Raw genomic sequence first — 17,762 nt, forward strand, 5'->3', positions numbered from 1 at the left:
CACCTGACTTTTCCTACTAGCACCGACTTCGCTGATAACTGAGGAAAATGTACTTAAGACTGTGATATGTGGTTGTCCCACCTTGCTACACTTGAAGTCGGAAGTTTACATACACCTTAGCCAAATACATTTAAACTCAGTTTTTCACAATTCCTGACATTTAATCCAAGTAAAAATTCCCTGTTTTAGGTCAGTTTGGATTACCACTTTATTTTAAGAATGTGAAATGTCAGAATAATAGTAGAGAGAATGATTTATTTCTTTTATTTCTTTCATCACATTCCCAGTGGGTCAGAAGTTCACATACACTCAATTAGTATTTGGTAGCATTGCCTTTAAATTGTTTAACTTGGGTCAAACGTTTAGGGTAGCCTTCCACAAGCTTCCCACAATAAGTTGGGTGAATTTTGGCCCATTCCTCTTGACAGAGCTGGTGTAACTGAGTCAGGTTTGTAGGCCTCCTTGCTCGCCAATGCTTTTTCAGTTCTGCCCACAAATTTTCTATAGGATTGAGGTCAGGACTTTGTGATGGCCACTCCAATACCTTGACTTTGTTGTCCTTAAGCCATTTTGTCACAACTTTGGAAGTATGCTTGGGGTCATAGTACATTTTGAAGACCCATTTACGACCAAGCTTTAACTTCCTGACTGATGTCTTGAGATGTTGCTTCAATATATCCACATGATTTTCCTCCCTCATGAATCCATCTATTTTGTGAAGTGCACCAGTCCCTCCTGCAGCAAAGCACCCCCACGACATGATGCTGCCACCCCCGTGCTTCACCGGCTTGCAAGCTTCCCCCTTTTTCCTCCAACCATAACGATGGTCATTATGGCCAAACAGTTCTATTTTTGTTTCATCAGAAGAGAACATTTCTCCAAGACGTACGTTCTTTGTCCCCATATGCAGTTGTAACCCTGGTTATGTCGATATAGGACTCGTTTTACTGTGGATATAGATACTTTTGTACCTGTTTCCTCCAGAATCTTCACAAGGTCCTTTGCTGTTGTTCTGGGATTGATTTGCACTTTTCGCACCAAAGTACGTTCATCTCTAGGAGACAGAACGCATCTCCTTCCTGAGCGGTATGACGGTTGCGTGGTCCCATGGTGTTTATACTTGCGTACTATTGTTTGTACAGATGAACGTGGTACCTTCAGGCGTTTGGAAATTGCTTCCAAGGATGAACCAGACTTGTGGAGGTCTACAATTTTTTTTCTGAGATCTTGGCTGCTTTCTTTTGATTTTCCCATGATGTCAAGCAAAGAGGCACTGAGTTTGAAGGTAGGCCTTGAAATACATCCACAGGTACACCTCCAATTGACTCAAATGACTCAAATAGCCAATCAGAAGCTTCTAAAGCCATGGCATAATTTCCTGGAATTTTCCAAGCAGTTTAAAGGCACTGTCAACTTAGTGTATGTAAACTTCTGACCCACTGGAATTGTGATACAGTGAATTATAACTGAAATAATCTGTCTGTAAACAATTGTTGGAAAAATTACTTGTGTAATGCACAAAGTAGATGTCCTAACTGACTTGCCAAACTATAGTTTGTTAACAAGAAATTTGTGAAGTGGTTGAAAAACGAGTTTTAATGACTCCAACCTGAGTGTATGTAAACTTCCGACTTCAGTTGTATCTTAAGATGAATATACTGACTGTTATTCTCTCTGGATAAGAGCGTCTTAAATTACAAAAATATAAATGTAATCATATTCGTACACCAGTAATATAAAAAGCCCTTTTATACAGTGCTATTAAACTATATTGAAACTGGCCTCAAGTGAAGTTGTGCTGTGTTATTGTGTGTATACAATGACGTAGAAAATGATGTCTGCACCAGCCACAGTTAACAAAAGTTTTAATTCACAAACATAATAAAATTGCATAGGTAAAAACAGGGTAAAAAATATATATATTTAAGTCTAAAGTGACCTCTAGTAAAAGTTATAAAAGTTGCAGGGAGTTTCTGTTTTCAGTTCTTAACTTGTTCATCTTACATGTGTGGACAACGCAAACCAGCCTTCTCCTTTCAGCTTGTCCACCTGTACTGGACAAAAGGGAAAATTGTATGATCATCCTTAACAAAACATTCCACAAATAGGATGAACCAGTGTGTGTGTGTGTGTGTGTGTGTGTGTGTGTGTGTGTGTGTGTGTGTGTGTGTGTGTGTGTGTGTGTGTGTGTGTGTGTGTGTACCGGAGTCCTGCTGCCTCTGGACTGTCCTCCAAGGCTTTGTGGAGACGCCCCACCAGCAGACCTGAAACACACAGGACCTCCTCAGTCAAGATGACCTCTGATCCCTTCATCCACATCACCTGCCGAGTCGGTTACAATGAAATGTCCCAGTCACTGATCTAAAGTTAGTGTTGTATTGTTCCGTTTACGCTTCTCCCTAAATGGTTACAGTTGTTATTTCAGACTCACCGTCTACTGCCTCCGCTGCCCAGGGGGGAGGGGTCCTGTTCAGGCAGCAGCATGGACGACTCTGGGCTTAGACCTGCTGCTGAGAGGGAGAAAGTAGCAATGTAATGAATACTGTGTGGAGATGGTTACAACACACACACCCCTTGTCTCACACACACAGCTGCCTTACCTGACAGTGGAGGTATGGGGGAGACAGAGGGGGAGACAGAGGAAGAGCTCTGTCTCTGTTGTTCTATAAGCTCCAGCAGTCTGCTCCTGGCTGCTGCACTCTGCCTGTTGAGCTCTAGGAGACGCTGTTCCACACTGCTCTCACAGCCTGGGCCCTCACTAACCACAGACTGTAGGAGACGCTGTTCCACACTGCTCTCACAGCCTGGGCCCTCACTAACCACAGACTGTAGGAGACACAGAGAAACATCAGGTACTTCACCTGTCATTCATGCAAAACTTGAAGACACCAGTATGTTCATCTCATGGAATGTTTATCACGCCGTACTGTTCAGTACTCAAGAGACCTGAAGTCTGTTCGATGTGACCTCACCTGCTGTCCACCACAGGACCATGTCCCTCTCTCTCTCCCTGCCTCACGCTGGGGTGTTGTTCTGCCTGTACTGCTGGGAGCCAAGCCTCTCTTCTCCACACACTGCTGGGGAGTCAGTCTCCCTGTGCTGCTGGAGACAGACCCCCTGCCTGAACTCGGACCTTCACAAATCTCTGACCCGGAGGGAGGAGTAGCGGGGTGGAACTGCCCCAGCTGATTCCGTATCAGGGCGTTCTGACGGGTCAGCTCGGCAATCTGAGACAGCATGGCACCCTGGGACGGATCGCAGAGGAGAGGGAGGGGGTCTGGGGTGGCGGCTGGAGGGGGTGTAGGGGCAGGGCGGGGCAGGCTGAAGAGAGAGGGGGCGGAGCTGATGGTCTGGAGGTCATCACAGGAGCCCCGGGTCACAGGGAGAGAGGGAACATTGTGGAGAGACAGGGAGCGAACAGCTGGGGAGAGAGGAGAGCAACATGACAGAATGAAAACATGAAGAAAGAGAGCAGATTAGAGCCAAATAGACAACCCATAAAGAGGTAGAGAGAGGTAGAGAGAGAGAGTGAATGAACTGAGAGAGAGTTAGAGAGAGATACAGAGAGAGATACAGAGAGAGGGAGAGGTACAGAGAGAGGTACAGAGAGAGAGAGGGAGAGGTACAGAGAGAGAGAGAGGTACAGAGAGAGAGAGGTACAGAGAGAGAGAGGTACAGAGAGAGAGAGGTACAGAGAGAGAGAGGTACAGAGAGAGAGAGGTACAGAGAGAGAGAGGTACAGAGAGAGAGAGAGAGAGGTACAGAGAGAGAGAGAGAGAGGTACAGAGAGAGAGAGAGAGAGGTACAGAGAGAGAGAGAGAGAGAGAGTGAGAGAGAGAGAGAGAGAGGTACAGAGAGAGAGAGAGAGAGGTACAGAGAGAGAGAGAGAGGTACAGAGAGAGAGAGAGAGGTACAGAGAGAGAGAGAGAGGTACGAGAGAGGTACAGAGAGAGAGAGGTACAGAGAGAGAGAGGTACAGAGAGAGAGAGGTACAGAGAGAGAGAGGTACAGAGAGAGAGAGGTACAGAGAGAGAGAGGTACAGAGAGAGAGAGGTACAGAGAGAGAGAGGTACAGAGAGAGAGAGGTACAGAGAGAGAGAGGTACAGAGAGAGGTAGAGAGTAGAGGTCGACCGGTTATTTAGGGCCGATTTCAAGTTTTCATAACAATCGGAAATCTGTATTTTTGGACGCCGATTTCTTTTTCTTTTTTTAACCTTTATTTAACTAGGCAAGTCAGTTAAGAACACATTCTTATTTTCAATGACGGTCTAGGAACGGTGGGTTAACTGCCTTGTTCAGGGGCAGAACGACTGATTTTTTTACCTTGTCAGCTCAGGGATTCAATCTTGCAACCTTACGGTTAACTAGTCCAACGCTCTAACCACCTGCTTTACATTGCACTCCACGAGGAGCCTGCCTGTTACGCGAATGCAGTAAGAAGCCAAGGTAAGTTGCTAGCTAGCATTAAACTTATCTTATAAAAAAACAATCATAATCACTAGTTGACTACACATGGTTGATGATATTACTAGTTTATCTAGCCTGTCCTGCGTTGCATATAATCGCTTAGGTACACGTTGCTCCAACCATAAACATCAATGCCTTTCTTAAAATCAATACACAAGTATATATTTTTAAACCTGCATATTTAGTTAATATTGCTTGCTAACATGAATTTCTTTTAACTAGGGAAAATGTGTCACTTCTCTTGCAAACAGAGTCTGGGTATATGCAGCAGTTTGGGCCGCCTGGCTTGTTGCGAACTGTGAAGACTATTTCTTCCTAACAAAGACAGCCGACTTCACCAAAACGGGGGATGATTTAACAAAAGCACATTTGCGAAAAAAGCACAATCGTTGCACGACTGTACCTAACCATAAACATCAATGCCTTTCTTAAAATCAATACACAGAAGTATATATTTTTAAACCTATTTTTAATCCTATTTAGCTAAAAGAAATCCAGGTTAGCAGGCAATATTAACCAGGTGAAATTGTGTCATTTTGCATTCACTGCACGCAGAGTCAGGGTATATGCAACAGTTTGGGCCGCCTGGCTCGTTGCGAACTAATTTGCCAGAATTTTGACATCACATTGAAGGTTGTGCAATGTAACAGCAATATTTAGACTTAGGGATGCCACCCATTAGATAAAATACGGAACGGTTCCGTATTTCACTGACAGGAAAAACGTTGTTTTCGAGATGATAGTTTCCGGATTCGACCATATTAATGACCTAAGGCTCGTATTTCTGTGCATTATTATAATTAAGTCTATGATTTGATAGAGCAGTCTGACTGAGCGATGGTAGGCAGCAGCAGGCTCGTAAGCGTTCATTCAAACAGCACTTTCGTGCGTTTGCCAGCAGCCCTTCACAATGCATTGCGCTGTTTATGACTTCAAGCCTGTCAACTCCCAAGATTAGGCTGATGTAACCGATGTGAAATGGCTAGCTAGTTAGCGGGGTGCACGCTAATAGCGTTTCAAACGTCACTCGCTCTGAGACTTGGAGTAGTTGTTCCCCTTGCTCTACATGAGTAACGCTGCTTCGAGGGTGGCTGTTGTCGATGTGTTCCTGGTTCGAGCCCAGGTAGGAGCGAGGAGAGGGACGAAAGCTATACTGTTACACTGGCAATACTAAAGTCCCTATAAGAACATCCAATAGTCAAAGGTACATGAAATACAAATCGTATAGAGAGAAATAGTCCTATAATTCCTATAATAACTACAACCTAAAACATCTTACCTGGGAATATTGAAGACTCATGTTAAAAGGAACCACCAGCTTTCATATGTTCTCATGTTCTGAGCAAGGAACTTAAACGTTAGCTTTTTTACATGGCACATATTGCACTTTTACTTTCTTCTCCAACACTTTGTTTTTGAATTATTTAAACCAAATTGAACATGTTTCATTCATTCAGTATTGTTGTAATTGTCATTATTACAAATAAATAAATAAATTAAATAAAACATTTTTAAAAAAATAATAATAATTACAAAAAATTTAAAAAAAAGAAATCGGCCGATTAATCGGTACGGGCATTTTTTGGGGTCCTCCAATAATCGGTATCGGCGTTGAAAAATCATAATCGGTCAACCTCTAGTAGAGAGAGGTACAGAGAGAGAGAGAGAGCGAGAGAGAGAGAGCGAGAGAGAGAGAGCGAGAGAGAGAGAGCGAGAGAGAGAGAGCGAGAGAGAGAGAGCGAGCGAGAGGTAGAGAGAGAGAGGTAGAGAGCGAGAGAGAGAGAGGTAGAGAGCGAGCGAGAGAGCGAGAGAGAGGTAGAGAGAGAGCGAGAGAGAGCGGTAGCGAGAGAGAGCGGTAGAGAAAGAGAGCGAGGTAGAGCGAGGTAGAGCGAGAGAGAGCGAGAGAGAGCGAGAGAGAGCGAGGTAGAGCGGAGAGAGAGCGAGAGAGAGCGAGAGCGAGAGAGAGAGAGAGAGCGAGAGAGAGAGAGCGAGAGAGAGAGAGCGAGAGAGAGAGAGCGAGAGAGAGAGAGCGAGAGAGAGAGAGCGAGAGAGAGAGAGCGAGAGAGAGAGAGCGAGAGAGAGAGAGCGAGAGAGAGAGAGCGAGCGAGAGAGAGAGAGCGAGAGAGCGAGAGAGAGAGAGCGAGAGCGAGAGAGCGGGAGAGAGAGAGCGGAGAGAGAGGAGCGAGAGAGAGGAGCGAGAGAGAGAGCGAGAGAGAGAGCGAGAGAGAGAGCGAGGAGAGAGAGCGAGAGAGAGAGCGAGAGAGAGAGCGAGAGAGAGCGAGAGAGAGCGGAGAGAGAGCGAGAGAGAGCGAGAGAGAGCGAGAGAGAGCGAGAGAGAGAGCGAGAGAGAGAGCGAGAGAGAGAGCGAGAGAGAGAGCGAGAGAGAGAGCGAGAGAGAGAGGCGAGAGAGAGAGGTAGAGAGAGAGGTAGAGAGAGAGGTAGAGAGAGAGAGCGAGAGAGAGAGGTAGAGAGAGAGAGGTAGAGAGAGAGAGCGAGAGAGAGAGGTAGAGAGAAAGAGAGGTACAGAGAGAGACACCTGTTACCTGAAGTGAGACCGTGTGGCCGGTTGTCTCTCTGACGTGGTGGAGAGAGCAGCACAGCAGGGTTGAGAGTGAGACCAGTCTGGTTCTGTTCATAGGACCACTCACTGCCTGCATAGGGACACAACTCTTCACTCATAACACGTTGAGGAAAGTATAGTGACCCCTGTGTGTGTTTGTGTGTACTGACCTGTAGCTACGCTGCCAGTGTTCTGGGGCTCACAGTCCCCGGCTCCTCCTAGTACTCCCAATCCCCCCAGAACCAGCACCACTGTGTCCAGCCTCTGTTCCAGATCACACGCTCGCTGCTGCAGACCTGCCTGGAGGGAAATCACTATTAGAGATCTCTTCATCACACATAATGATATGAAGAGACATGAATTAGCCTTAGAAGCCATTCTTAAGGTAGATGTGATGTAGAGAGATAGTGTGTGTGATGTCTGTTCTGACCTGCAGGGCGGCGCTCTCCTCTCTCAGGGTCAGGGTCTCTGCAGTGAGGGCGTCTATCAGCCCTCTCTGCTCCTTCACCTCCTCCTCCAGCTTCCTCCTCTCCTTTCCCTCCCTCTGAGCCTCCTCCTCTCTCTGACCCACAGGGGACGCAGTTATCAATCATACTGGCAGAGCAGAGCAGAGCAGAGCAGAGCAGAGCAGAGCAGAGCAGAGCAGAGCAGAGCAGAACAGAGCAGAACAGAGCAGAGCAGAGCAGAACAGAGCAGAACAGAACAGAGCAGAGCAGAGCAGAGCAGAGCAGAGCAGAGCAGAGCAGAGCAGAACAGAACAGAACAGAACAGAACAGAACAGAGCAGAGCAGAGCAGAGCAGAGCAGAGCAGAGCAGAGCAGAGCAGAGCAGAGCAGAGCAGAACAGAGCAGAACAGAGCAGAACAGAACAGAGCAGAGCAGAGCAGAACAGAGCAGAACAGAGCAGAACAGAGCAGAACAGAACAGAGCAGAGCAGAACAGAACAGAGGCATACCTGTCTGAGCAGTCTAGCCAGGCGGCCCAGGGTAGACACCAGAGCCACAGAGAAGCCTGTGAGGCCGTGTGTGCTGTGCTTCGGCCCCGTCGTCCCCTCTCCTTCCCCTGCTCCTGGGGCTCTGGGAGGCTCCTCTGGCCCTAGGCCATCCAGCTCTGTCTCCACCTGACCCAGCAGGCCCTGCAGCAGCCCCAGGCTGGACTGGTTCCCACTCAGAGAGCTGAGGGTAGAGCCATCCAGACCTGACTCAGTACTGTGCCCCCTACTGGCCTTCGAGGACCGGCTCTTCCTGCCTACATAGAAACAGATACATAGGAGAAGCATGTTAACATATGCCTTTATGAACCAATTACTGCACTACTATGCATTAACGTGCACTAATTCAGTCAACTCCACACAATAGTACCTGATGAATTGACTGTTGTTGTGATGCACTCTGAATCGTACCTGAGCGGGTGAGAGGAGGGTCTGGGTTCAGGACCTGAGTGACCAGGGTGAAATGCTCCTCAGGTTCAGGCTGGGGCTGTCTGGACCGCAACCGCTGGACTTTTACTGTGGCATTCAGAGCTGGAGAGAGAGGAGGAAGAAAGAGGGGGAAGGGAAAAGAGAATGAGGGTGAGAGAGAGAAAATAGGGGGTAAGCGTTGATGTATAGTACAGCACATTATCCATCCTTTCCCCAGTTAAACAATCTGCCCTCTTACCTGCTTGTACTTGGGTTCCCCCTGAGGCACTGGGAGTCTGAGGGGGGCTGTCTCCCCCTGCCCCCTGGAGGTTGGAGTAACACTGGGGTCTTTGCTGCTTCCCACCTCTAGTACAAGGCTTGGCTTTCACCTTCCGGGTATGCACCTTGTAACTGACAACAGAAAATGATGTGAGCTTATGATAGAAACATTAGAACAGATAAGGGGGATACCTAGTCAGTTGTACAGGGAAAGGGGGATACCTAGTCAGTTGTACAGGGAAAGGGGGATACCTAGTCAGTTGTATAGGGAAAGGGGGATACCTAGTCAGTTGTTAAAGGGAAAGGGGGGATACCTAGTCAGTTGTTAAAGGGAAAGGGGGATACCTAGTCAGTTGTTAAAGGGAAAGGGGGATACCTAGTCAGTTGTTAAAGGGAAAGGGGGATACCTAGTCAGTTGTTAAAGGGAAAGGGGGATACCTAGTCAGTTGTTAAAGGGAAAGGGGGGATACCTAGTCAGTTGTTAAAGGGAAAGGGGGATACCTAGTCAGTTGTTAAAGGGAAAGGGGGGATACCTAGTCAGTTGTTAAAGGGAAAGGGGGGATACCTAGTCAGTTGTTAAAGGGAAAGGGGGATACCTAGTCAGTTGTTAAAGGGAAAGGGGGAATACCTAGTCAGTTGTTAAAGGGAAAGGGGGATACCTAGTCAGTTGTTAAAGGGAAAGGGGGATACCTAGTCAGTTGTATAGGGAAAGGGGGGATACCTAGTCAGTTGTAAAAGGGAAAGGGGGGATACCTAGTCAGTTGTTAAAGGGAAAGGGGGATACCTAGTCAGTTGTAAAAGGGAAAGGGGGATACCTAGTCAGTTGTTAAAGGGAAAGGGGGATACCTAGTCAGTTGTTAAAGGGAAAGGGGGATACCTAGTCAGTTGTTAAAGGGAAAGGGGGGATACCTAGTCAGTTGTTAAAGGGAAAGGGGGGATACCTAGTCAGTTGTTAAAGGGAAAGGGGGATACCTAGTCAGTTGTTAAAGGGAAAGGGGGATACCTAGTCAGTTGTTAAAGGGAAAGGGGGGATACCTAGTCAGTTGTTAAAGGGAAAGGGGGATACCTAGTCAGTTGTTAAAGGGAAAGGGGGATACCTAGTCAGTTGTTAAAGGGAAAGGGGGATACCTAGTCAGTTGTTAAAGGGAAAGGGGGGATACCTAGTCAGTTGTTAAAGGGAAAGGGGGATACCTAGTCAGTTGTAAAAGGGAAAGGGGGATACCTAGTCAGTTGTTAAAGGGAAAGGGGGATACCTAGTCAGTTGTTAAAGGGAAAGGGGGGATACCTAGTCAGTTGTTAAAGGGAAAGGGGGATACCTAGTCAGTTGTTAAAGGGAAAGGGGGATACCTAGTCAGTTGTAAAAGGGAAAGGGGGATACCTAGTCAGTTGTACAGGGAAAGGGGGATACCTAGTCAGTTGTTAAAGGGAAAGGGGGATACCTAGTCAGTTGTTAAAGGGAAAGGGGGGATACCTAGTCAGTTGTTAAAGGGAAAGGGGGATACCTAGTCAGTTGTTAAAGGGAAAGGGGGATACCTAGTCAGTTGTTAAAGGGAAAGGGGGATACCTAGTCAGTTGTTAAAGGGAAAGGGGGATACCTAGTCAGTTGTTAAAGGGAAAGGGGGATACCTAGTCAGTTGTTAAAGGGAAAGGGGGGATACCTAGTCAGTTGTAAAAGGGAAAGGGGGATACCTAGTCAGTTGTTAAAGGGAAAGGGGGATACCTAGTCAGTTGTACAGGGAAAGGGGGATACCTAGTCAGTTGTTAAAGGGAAAGGGGGATACCTAGTCAGTTGTTAAAGGGAAAGGGGGATACCTAGTCAGTTGTATAGGGAAAGGGGGATACCTAGTCAGTTGTAAAAGGGAAAGGGGGATACCTAGTCAGTTGTTAAAGGGAAAGGGGGGATACCTAGTCAGTTGTTAAAGGGAAAGGGGGGATACCTAGTCAGTTGTAAAAGGGAAAGGGGGATACCTAGTCAGTTGTTAAAGGGAAAGGGGGGATACCTAGTCAGTTGTTAAAGGGAAAGGGGGGATACCTAGTCAGTTGTTAAAGGGAAAGGGGGATACCTAGTCAGTTGTTAAAGGGAAAGGGGGGATACCTAGTCAGTTGTTAAAGGGAAAGGGGGGATACCTAGTCAGTTGTTAAAGGGAAAGGGGGGATACCTAGTCAGTTGTTAAAGGGAAAGGGGGGATACCTAGTCAGTTGTTAAAGGGAAAGGGGGATACCTAGTCAGTTGTTAAAGGGAAAGGGGGGATACCTAGTCAGTTGTTAAAGGGAAAGGGGGGATACCTAGTCAGTTGTTAAAGGGAAAGGGGGATACCTAGTCAGTTGTTAAAGGGAAAGGGGGATACCTAGTCAGTTGTTAAAGGGAAAGGGGGGATACCTAGTCAGTTGTTAAAGGGAAAGGGGGGATACCTAGTCAGTTGTTAAAGGGAAAGGGGGGATACCTAGTCAGTTGTTAAAGGGAAAGGGGGGATACCTAGTCAGTTGTTAAAGGGAAAGGGGGGATACCTAGTCAGTTGTTAAAGGGAAAGGGGGGATACCTAGTCAGTTGTTAAAGGGAAAGGGGGGATACCTAGTCAGTTGTTAAAGGGAAAGGGGGATACCTAGTCAGTTGTTAAAGGGAAAGGGGGATACCTAGTCAGTTGTAAAAGGGAAAGGGGGATACCTAGTCAGTTGTAAAAGGGAAAGGGGGATACCTAGTCAGTTGTTAAAGGGAAAGGGGGGATACCTAGTCAGTTGTAAAAGGGAAAGGGGATACCTAGTCAGTTGTTAAAGGGAAAGGGGGATACCTAGTCAGTTGTTAAAGGGAAAGGGGGATACCTAGTCAGTTGTTAAAGGGAAAGGGGGATACCTAGTCAGTTGTTAAAGGGAAAGGGGGATACCTAGTCAGTTGTTAAAGGGAAAGGGGGATACCTAGTCAGTTGTTAAAGGGAAAGGGGGATACCTAGTCAGTTGTTAAAGGGAAAGGGGGATACCTAGTCAGTTGTTAAAGGGAAAGGGGGATACCTAGTCAGTTGTTAAAGGGAAAGGGGGATACCTAGTCAGTTGTTAAAGGGAAAGGGGGATACCTAGTCAGTTGTTAAAGGGAAAGGGGGATACCTAGTCAGTTGTTAAAGGGAAAGGGGGATACCTAGTCAGTTGTTAAAGGGAAAAGGGGATACCTAGTCAGTTGTTAAAGGGAAAGGGGGATACCTAGTCAGTTGTTAAAGGGAAAGGGGGATACCTAGTCAGTTGTAAAAGGGAAAGGGGGGATACCTAGTCAGTTGTTAAAGGGAAAGGGGGATACCTAGTCAGTTGTTAAAGGGAAAGGGGGATACCTAGTCAGTTGTTAAAGGGAAAGGGGGATACCTAGTCAGTTGTATAGGGAAAGGGGGATACCTAGTCAGTTGTTAAAGGGAAAGGAGGATACCTAGTCAGTTGTTAAAGGGAAAGGAGGATACCTAGTCAGTTGTTAAAGGGAAAGGGGGGATACCTAGTCAGTTGTTAAAGGGAAAGGGGGATACCTAGTCAGTTGTTAAAGGGAAAGGGGGGATACCTAGTCAGTTGTTAAAGGGAAAGGGGGATACCTAGTCAGTTGTTAAAGGGAAAGGGGGATACCTAGTCAGTTGTTAAAGGGAAAGGGGGATACCTAGTCAGTTGTTAAAGGGAAAGGGGGATACCTAGTCAGTTGTTAAAGGGAAAGGGGGGATACCTAGTCAGTTGTTAAAGGGAAAGGGGGGATACCTAGTCAGTTGTAAAGGGAAAGGGGGATACCTAGTCAGTTGTAAAAGGGAAAGGGGGATACCTAGTCAGTTGTTAAAGGGAAAGGGGGGATACCTAGTCAGTTGTTAAAGGGAAAGGGGGATACCTAGTCAGTTGTTAAAGGGAAAGGGGGATACCTAGTCAGTTGTTAAAGGGAAAGGGGGATACCTAGTCAGTTGTTAAAGGGAAAGGGGGATACCTAGTCAGTTGTTAAAGGGAAAGGGGGATACCTAGTCAGTTGTTAAAGGGAAAGGGGGATACCTAGTCAGTTGTTAAAGGGAAAGGAAGATACCTAGTCAGTTGTAAAAGGGAAAGGGGGATACCTAGTCAGTTGTAAAAGGGAAAGGAGGATACCTAGTCAGTTGTTAAAGGGAAAGGGGGATACCTAGTCAGTTGTTAAAGGGAAAGGGGGATACCTAGTCAGTTGTTAAAGGGAAAGGGGGATACCTAGTCAGTTGTTAAAGGGAAAGGGGGATACCTAGTCAGTTGTTAAAGGGAAAGGGGGATACCTAGTCAGTTGTTAAAGGGAAAGGAGGATACCTAGTCAGTTGTTAAAGGGAAAGGGGGATACCTAGTCAGTTGTTAAAGGGAAAGGGGGGATACCTAGTCAGTTGTTAAAGGGAAAGGGGGATACCTAGTCAGTTGTTAAAGGGAAAGGGGGGATACCTAGTCAGTTGTTAAAGGGAAAGGGGGATACCTAGTCAGTTGTTAAAGGGAAAGGGGGATACCTAGTCAGTTGTTAAAGGGAAAGGGGGATACCTAGTCAGTTGTTAAAGGGAAAGGGGGGATACCTAGTCAGTTGTTAAAGGGAAAGGGGGATACCTAGTCAGTTGTAAAGGGAAAGGGGGATACCTAGTCAGTTGTAAAAGGGAAAGGGGGATACCTAGTCAGTTGTAAAGGGAAAGGGGGATACCTAGTCAGTTGTTAAAGGGAAAGGGGGATACCTAGTCAGTTGTTAAAGGGAAAGGGAGATACCTAGTCAGTTGTTAAAGGGAAAGGAAGATACCTAGTCAGTTGTTAAAGGGAAAGGGGGATACCTAGTCAGTTGTAAAGGGAAAGGGGGATACCTAGTCAGTTGTTAAAGGGAAAGGAGGATACCTAGTCAGTTGTTAAAGGGAAAGGGGGATACCTAGTCAGTTGTAAAGGGAAAGGGGGATACCTAGTCAGTTGTAAAAGGGAAAGGGGGATACCTAGTCAGTTGTAAAGGGAAAGGGGGATACCTAGTCAGTTGTTAAAGGGAAAGGGGGATACCTAGTCAGTTGTAAAAGGGAATACCTAGTCAGTTGTACAACAATGCATTCAACTGAAATGTGTCTTCTGCATTTAACCCAACCCCTCTGAATCAGAGAGGTGTGGGGGCTGCTGTCTGGCAAATAATCATTTGTAATGGCTGTGTGGGCATTGGTAAGTGTTTGGCAGAATGGCAGCGTTGTTACCTGGTATCCATGTTGGAGTTGAAACTGATAGAGGCAGAATGGCCAGTTTCCTCATCACTATGGTCTTCAACAGAGTCCTCCAGCTCATTCAGAGCCTGAAATAAAAAATATGTTAAGAAATGGAAAAAGACACACAAACACACAGAGAAAGAGAGCGAGAGAGTTGTACCTGTGGGTCCATCATGGACTGGCTGAGGAGGGAGAGTTGTGTTGGGGCCTCTGGTTTCTGCAGGACAGGCAGGTCTGAGTCAGAGCCACAGTCTGGAGCCATGGTAACACTGGGGAACCCTGAGAAAAATAAAGAATACAAATCACTCACAACAACACTTTAGGGCTTCCGTTAACCGGTCGGGAATAACCAGCTTTTAGACAATAAAAAAATGTAAAAGCTGATTGACCGGGAGAAAAATAAAAATCCCATTGTGAAGTAATGCCTATTAGGCTAATTGATGGAAATACATTTGACCGGTCATACTTACCGGTCTGAAGGTGCATTTGCATAATTTAGTGGAATTAAAATTGCCACGTGTATACTCGTTAGGTATGTTATTTATCACACATACAGCGTACAGATACAGAGCCTTCGCGCAGAAAACATGTCAGACAGCAGGAGAGCTGCTGTTACAGCATCTCAAACAGCCGTTTCATTGCTGCTAGACTGAAACCTGCCTTTATAGGCACAATCATTGCGCAACAATTCTAAATGCAATCGTGTGTTAAAAACAGTTTTGATGGCCACAATTAAAAATAACTACTGTTTGTATTTTTCAACTGGTAATTGAAGCGCTCTTTGGCTTCATCAGTGCATCACACATCACTTTGCAATGAAATGGAGGCAGTATGCATTTTGAAAACAAACTTACCATTGTTTGAATCCTGAACATTTTGCTACATATGAGGCATGTCTAACCGTGCTTCAAAGCAGCCTAGCCAAAATCCGACCATATCCGTAGAGGTAATTATTTTATAAAGACTTCCATATACCATTGAAACCAGTAGCCTATTTCTCTCATGTTCTATTGGTTTTCAAATCAAATGTATTTATATAGCCCTTCTTACATCAGCTGATATCTCAAAGTGCTGTACAGAAACCCAGCCTAAAACCCCAAACAGCAAGCAATGCAGGTCAACTTGTTTTTTTTCATTGTCCAGTAGCCAAAGGCACAATCCTAGTCATATTAACAACCCATGTTAGTTGTTACATATTAGATCTCCCCTCTTTCTACATTCTAATGGATATTTCCTTCCCTGTCACATGAAACGGCTTGCATGTGTGGTGTGCTTTTGACAACGGTGTTTTCCCACTAATTGTATTATGGAACGAACATTCTCACATAGCCTCCTGCCTTGTGTTCATTGCTGCACTGATAATGTGAAGAAATAATAGTTTATCAACATTTTAGGCAAAACGTTCTGATCTGTTGCATCAGACTCATTGCTTTTTAAAGTTTTGTTATGTAGTCTAGGCCTACTGGTTGAATGTGGGATCTATCATCCCACAACTGTCCCAGAGTGTTTGGAGTAGGCCATCCGTTTCTCAACAAGCTGACCAATAGAATAGGTTTCTACTATGGGGGATAGTAGATTGACAGGCTTGTGATTTTGCTGTTTGTTACTCGTCTTGTTGGCTGAGGAAAAGTAAATGTGGACAGTTATTCTAAAATCTTCAAAGTGTGCATCGGAATGTGGTAAGGATGCACGTAGTTCCTTCCTCAAGTTGCATGTTAATATGAATTACCATAATCTAAATGTGCTTTCTGTCATTCGGAGCACCGCAGGTGGACGCCCTAATCAAGTTATGGGTCCAGTAAATTTCTCAAATGTTTGGTAAATTAAAATGGTGCCGGTCAAATGTCCGGCGCCACAACAGAAACCCTGTAAAATGCATAGAGAACATTCAAACACAGACATACAATAACCAGCACATGGTCAAACACATTGAAAAGCCATTCCTTAATCCATAGCAGGATAAGAGCAGTATCATACCGGTCTGCCTGCGAGGTGCGTCACCAAACAAGTCTTTGACCACAGCCATGGCTCTGTCTGACCGGGCCAGAACGTCCTGCAGTTGAAACTGATCTGAGAACACCTACAGCACAATGAGATAATAAGCCTTCAGCGTGAAGTCAAAGGTTTAATCTGCAGTTATGTAATATAAACAACATTCAAGCAACATCTGTGGGGAATCAAGGGGATGTAAGTGATCACTGAGTTGCGAGCTGACTTGAGTTCGCAATTTCAAAGCAGTTTCATATCAAATTAGATTTACGTGAGATACCCCTACAATCTGCGCATGAGGTCTGTCTGTGCTCCTCACCTCTCTGATGATGTTGAGGCTGGCGCGATCTAGTGGAGCTGGACTACCAGGGAGGCCCTTCTTCCTCCTGTGTCTCAGAGCTCTCTCTCTCAGCTCCCACTGAGCCAGCACTCGGTTCTGGGACCGGTGCATCTCATGACGACGACTCTGAGGAGGAAGAGAGATGAGGAGGCATACTGACCTAGGATAACTAACATCACACAATAAGAGAGAAAACAAGAACATGTATCTCTTACCAGCTCCTCCGGTGAAGCCTTGTGTACAGAGAGGTCATGGACGGTGCTCTGAAATCAGCAGAAGATGGTAACTTAGTCATCATAATTTCATAAATGTAAATGCATTCTCCCCTGGTGGCAAAGTTGAGTCCATGACAGTAACTACTAGCACACTCACCACCCACTCTCTCTTCGGGGCATTGGCCTTCTTGGGACGCACAGCAGGTCGTTTTCCTTGACCGTGCTGTAAGCGGCCCACCCTCGTAAACGACATCTGGGAATAAAACGATAACTAGCTAGAAAATGTCTGATTAGCTGGCTAACGTTAGCCTACCTAGCTATGTTGTTTGCCAGTTTAGAGTTTTTTCAATGAAAGTCATACGCAAGCTACTCTTAAACCAGGTAGTTGTAGCTAGCTGGCAAACTAGGTTATTAACTGGAGCAAAGTGTTTAGTTAGTTTGCTGTATTCATTGCTTTCTTTCCGTTGTGGAGTGGCGCTGTGTTCAACAGTTGTTGCGCGCTTCTGGGTTAAATGTGTAACTTCCTAGTTACCAATAAAATGACACCACAGATAGAACAATGAGACAGATATTTCACTGGTTGTATAAATGTGAAGCATCCGCTTGCCGTTTCCACTCACTACCAAATATGGGAGTGAAAGGAAGCCCACAGTGGGAGAGGATGGATCGAGATGGATTTTTGCCGACATTCTGCAAATGTTCTCATCGATGAAATATTTGATCTCAATACAGTTTTCTGTTCCCAAAACTACAATCTGGTATGAACAGAGTGGACTAAGTTTAGTAGAATTTGCCCTTTGCAAACTTTTTACAACATCGCGTTGTTTAGAAGAAGCGCTAAGGCGAATTTAGTTATTGCACACGCGTACTTCACAAAGTCGGCGTTCCCTAACGGAAATATGCAGATGTGCTAGAACAACCCAATAGGATCTCGCTAGTTCGTGTTTGGCTCTGCCCACTTCCTTGCTTGTTCTGCCACTATGACTCATTTGTTCCCCATTGTAAACGACAGGCTGTTGTCTATCTTGGTTTAGTTATAAAACATCTTTGAGGACGCTCTTTGGCCGTAGAGCATAATGGGAAATGTAGTCTTCAACAACAAGCAAGGCACACAGAGTTGTTTTGCAAGAGATGCAGATGTATCAAGAAAGAACTTGAGATAGGGCTAAACGCTATAAAAAAATGACTTGAAACATAGGTCCACTCTTCATCACGTTCAAAATATAAAATGACAACAATGTATAGTATTTGCATAATCAGTAATGGGAAAAACACAAGTGGTTCTATGGATTTGTGCTAATACGTATGACCCCCAGGTGGCAATGTC

The 17,762-nt window shown here is 45.6% G+C and overlaps 1 protein-coding gene across 2 annotated transcripts; it reads right to left on the reverse strand.

The window, feature by feature from the left end:
- Window positions 1-1,848: 1,848 nt before the first annotated feature.
- On the reverse strand, window positions 1,849-17,012 carry spice1 (spindle and centriole associated protein 1). Of its 2 annotated transcripts, none has more exons than XM_014159486.3 (17): window positions 16,593-17,012; window positions 16,436-16,483; window positions 16,200-16,346; window positions 15,869-15,971; window positions 14,052-14,170; window positions 13,883-13,977; window positions 8,686-8,837; window positions 8,430-8,549; window positions 7,983-8,275; window positions 7,459-7,590; window positions 7,199-7,328; window positions 7,012-7,119; window positions 2,973-3,421; window positions 2,601-2,826; window positions 2,432-2,507; window positions 2,204-2,264; window positions 1,849-2,049 (listed from the first exon to the last, which is right to left on the reverse strand). In XM_014159486.3, the coding sequence occupies exons 1-17, from the start codon at window positions 16,686-16,688 to the stop codon at window positions 1,996-1,998; spliced, it is 2,409 nt and encodes an 802-aa protein (XP_014014961.3). In that variant the 5' UTR covers window positions 16,689-17,012; the 3' UTR covers window positions 1,849-1,995. The 2 variants fall into 2 exon arrangements, with proteins under 2 accessions (XP_014014961.3, XP_014014960.3); XM_014159485.3 differs by having other exon boundaries at window positions 2,432-2,510; window positions 16,593-17,011.
- Between the last annotated feature and the right edge of the window lie 750 nt (window positions 17,013-17,762).

Source organism: Salmo salar, chromosome 19, assembly GCF_965601325.2.
Source record: "Salmo salar chromosome 19, fSalSal1, whole genome shotgun sequence".
NCBI lineage: Eukaryota > Metazoa > Chordata > Actinopteri > Salmoniformes > Salmonidae > Salmo > Salmo salar.

Excerpts from the sequence above, each read along its gene's own strand:
- spice1 (XM_014159485.3), bottom strand. The coding sequence starts at position 16,688 with ATGTCGTTTACGAGGGTGGGCCGCTTACAGCACGGTCAAGGAAAACGA. Across the intron at positions 16,347-16,435 it reads AGGCTTCACCGGAGGAGCTG|AGTCGTCGTCATGAGATGCA; the intron begins GTAAGAGATACA and ends CTTCCTCCTCAG. Across the intron at positions 2,827-2,972 it reads GGTCCTGTGGTGGACAGCAG|TCTGTGGTTAGTGAGGGCCC; the intron begins GTGAGGTCACAT and ends TGTCTCCTACAG.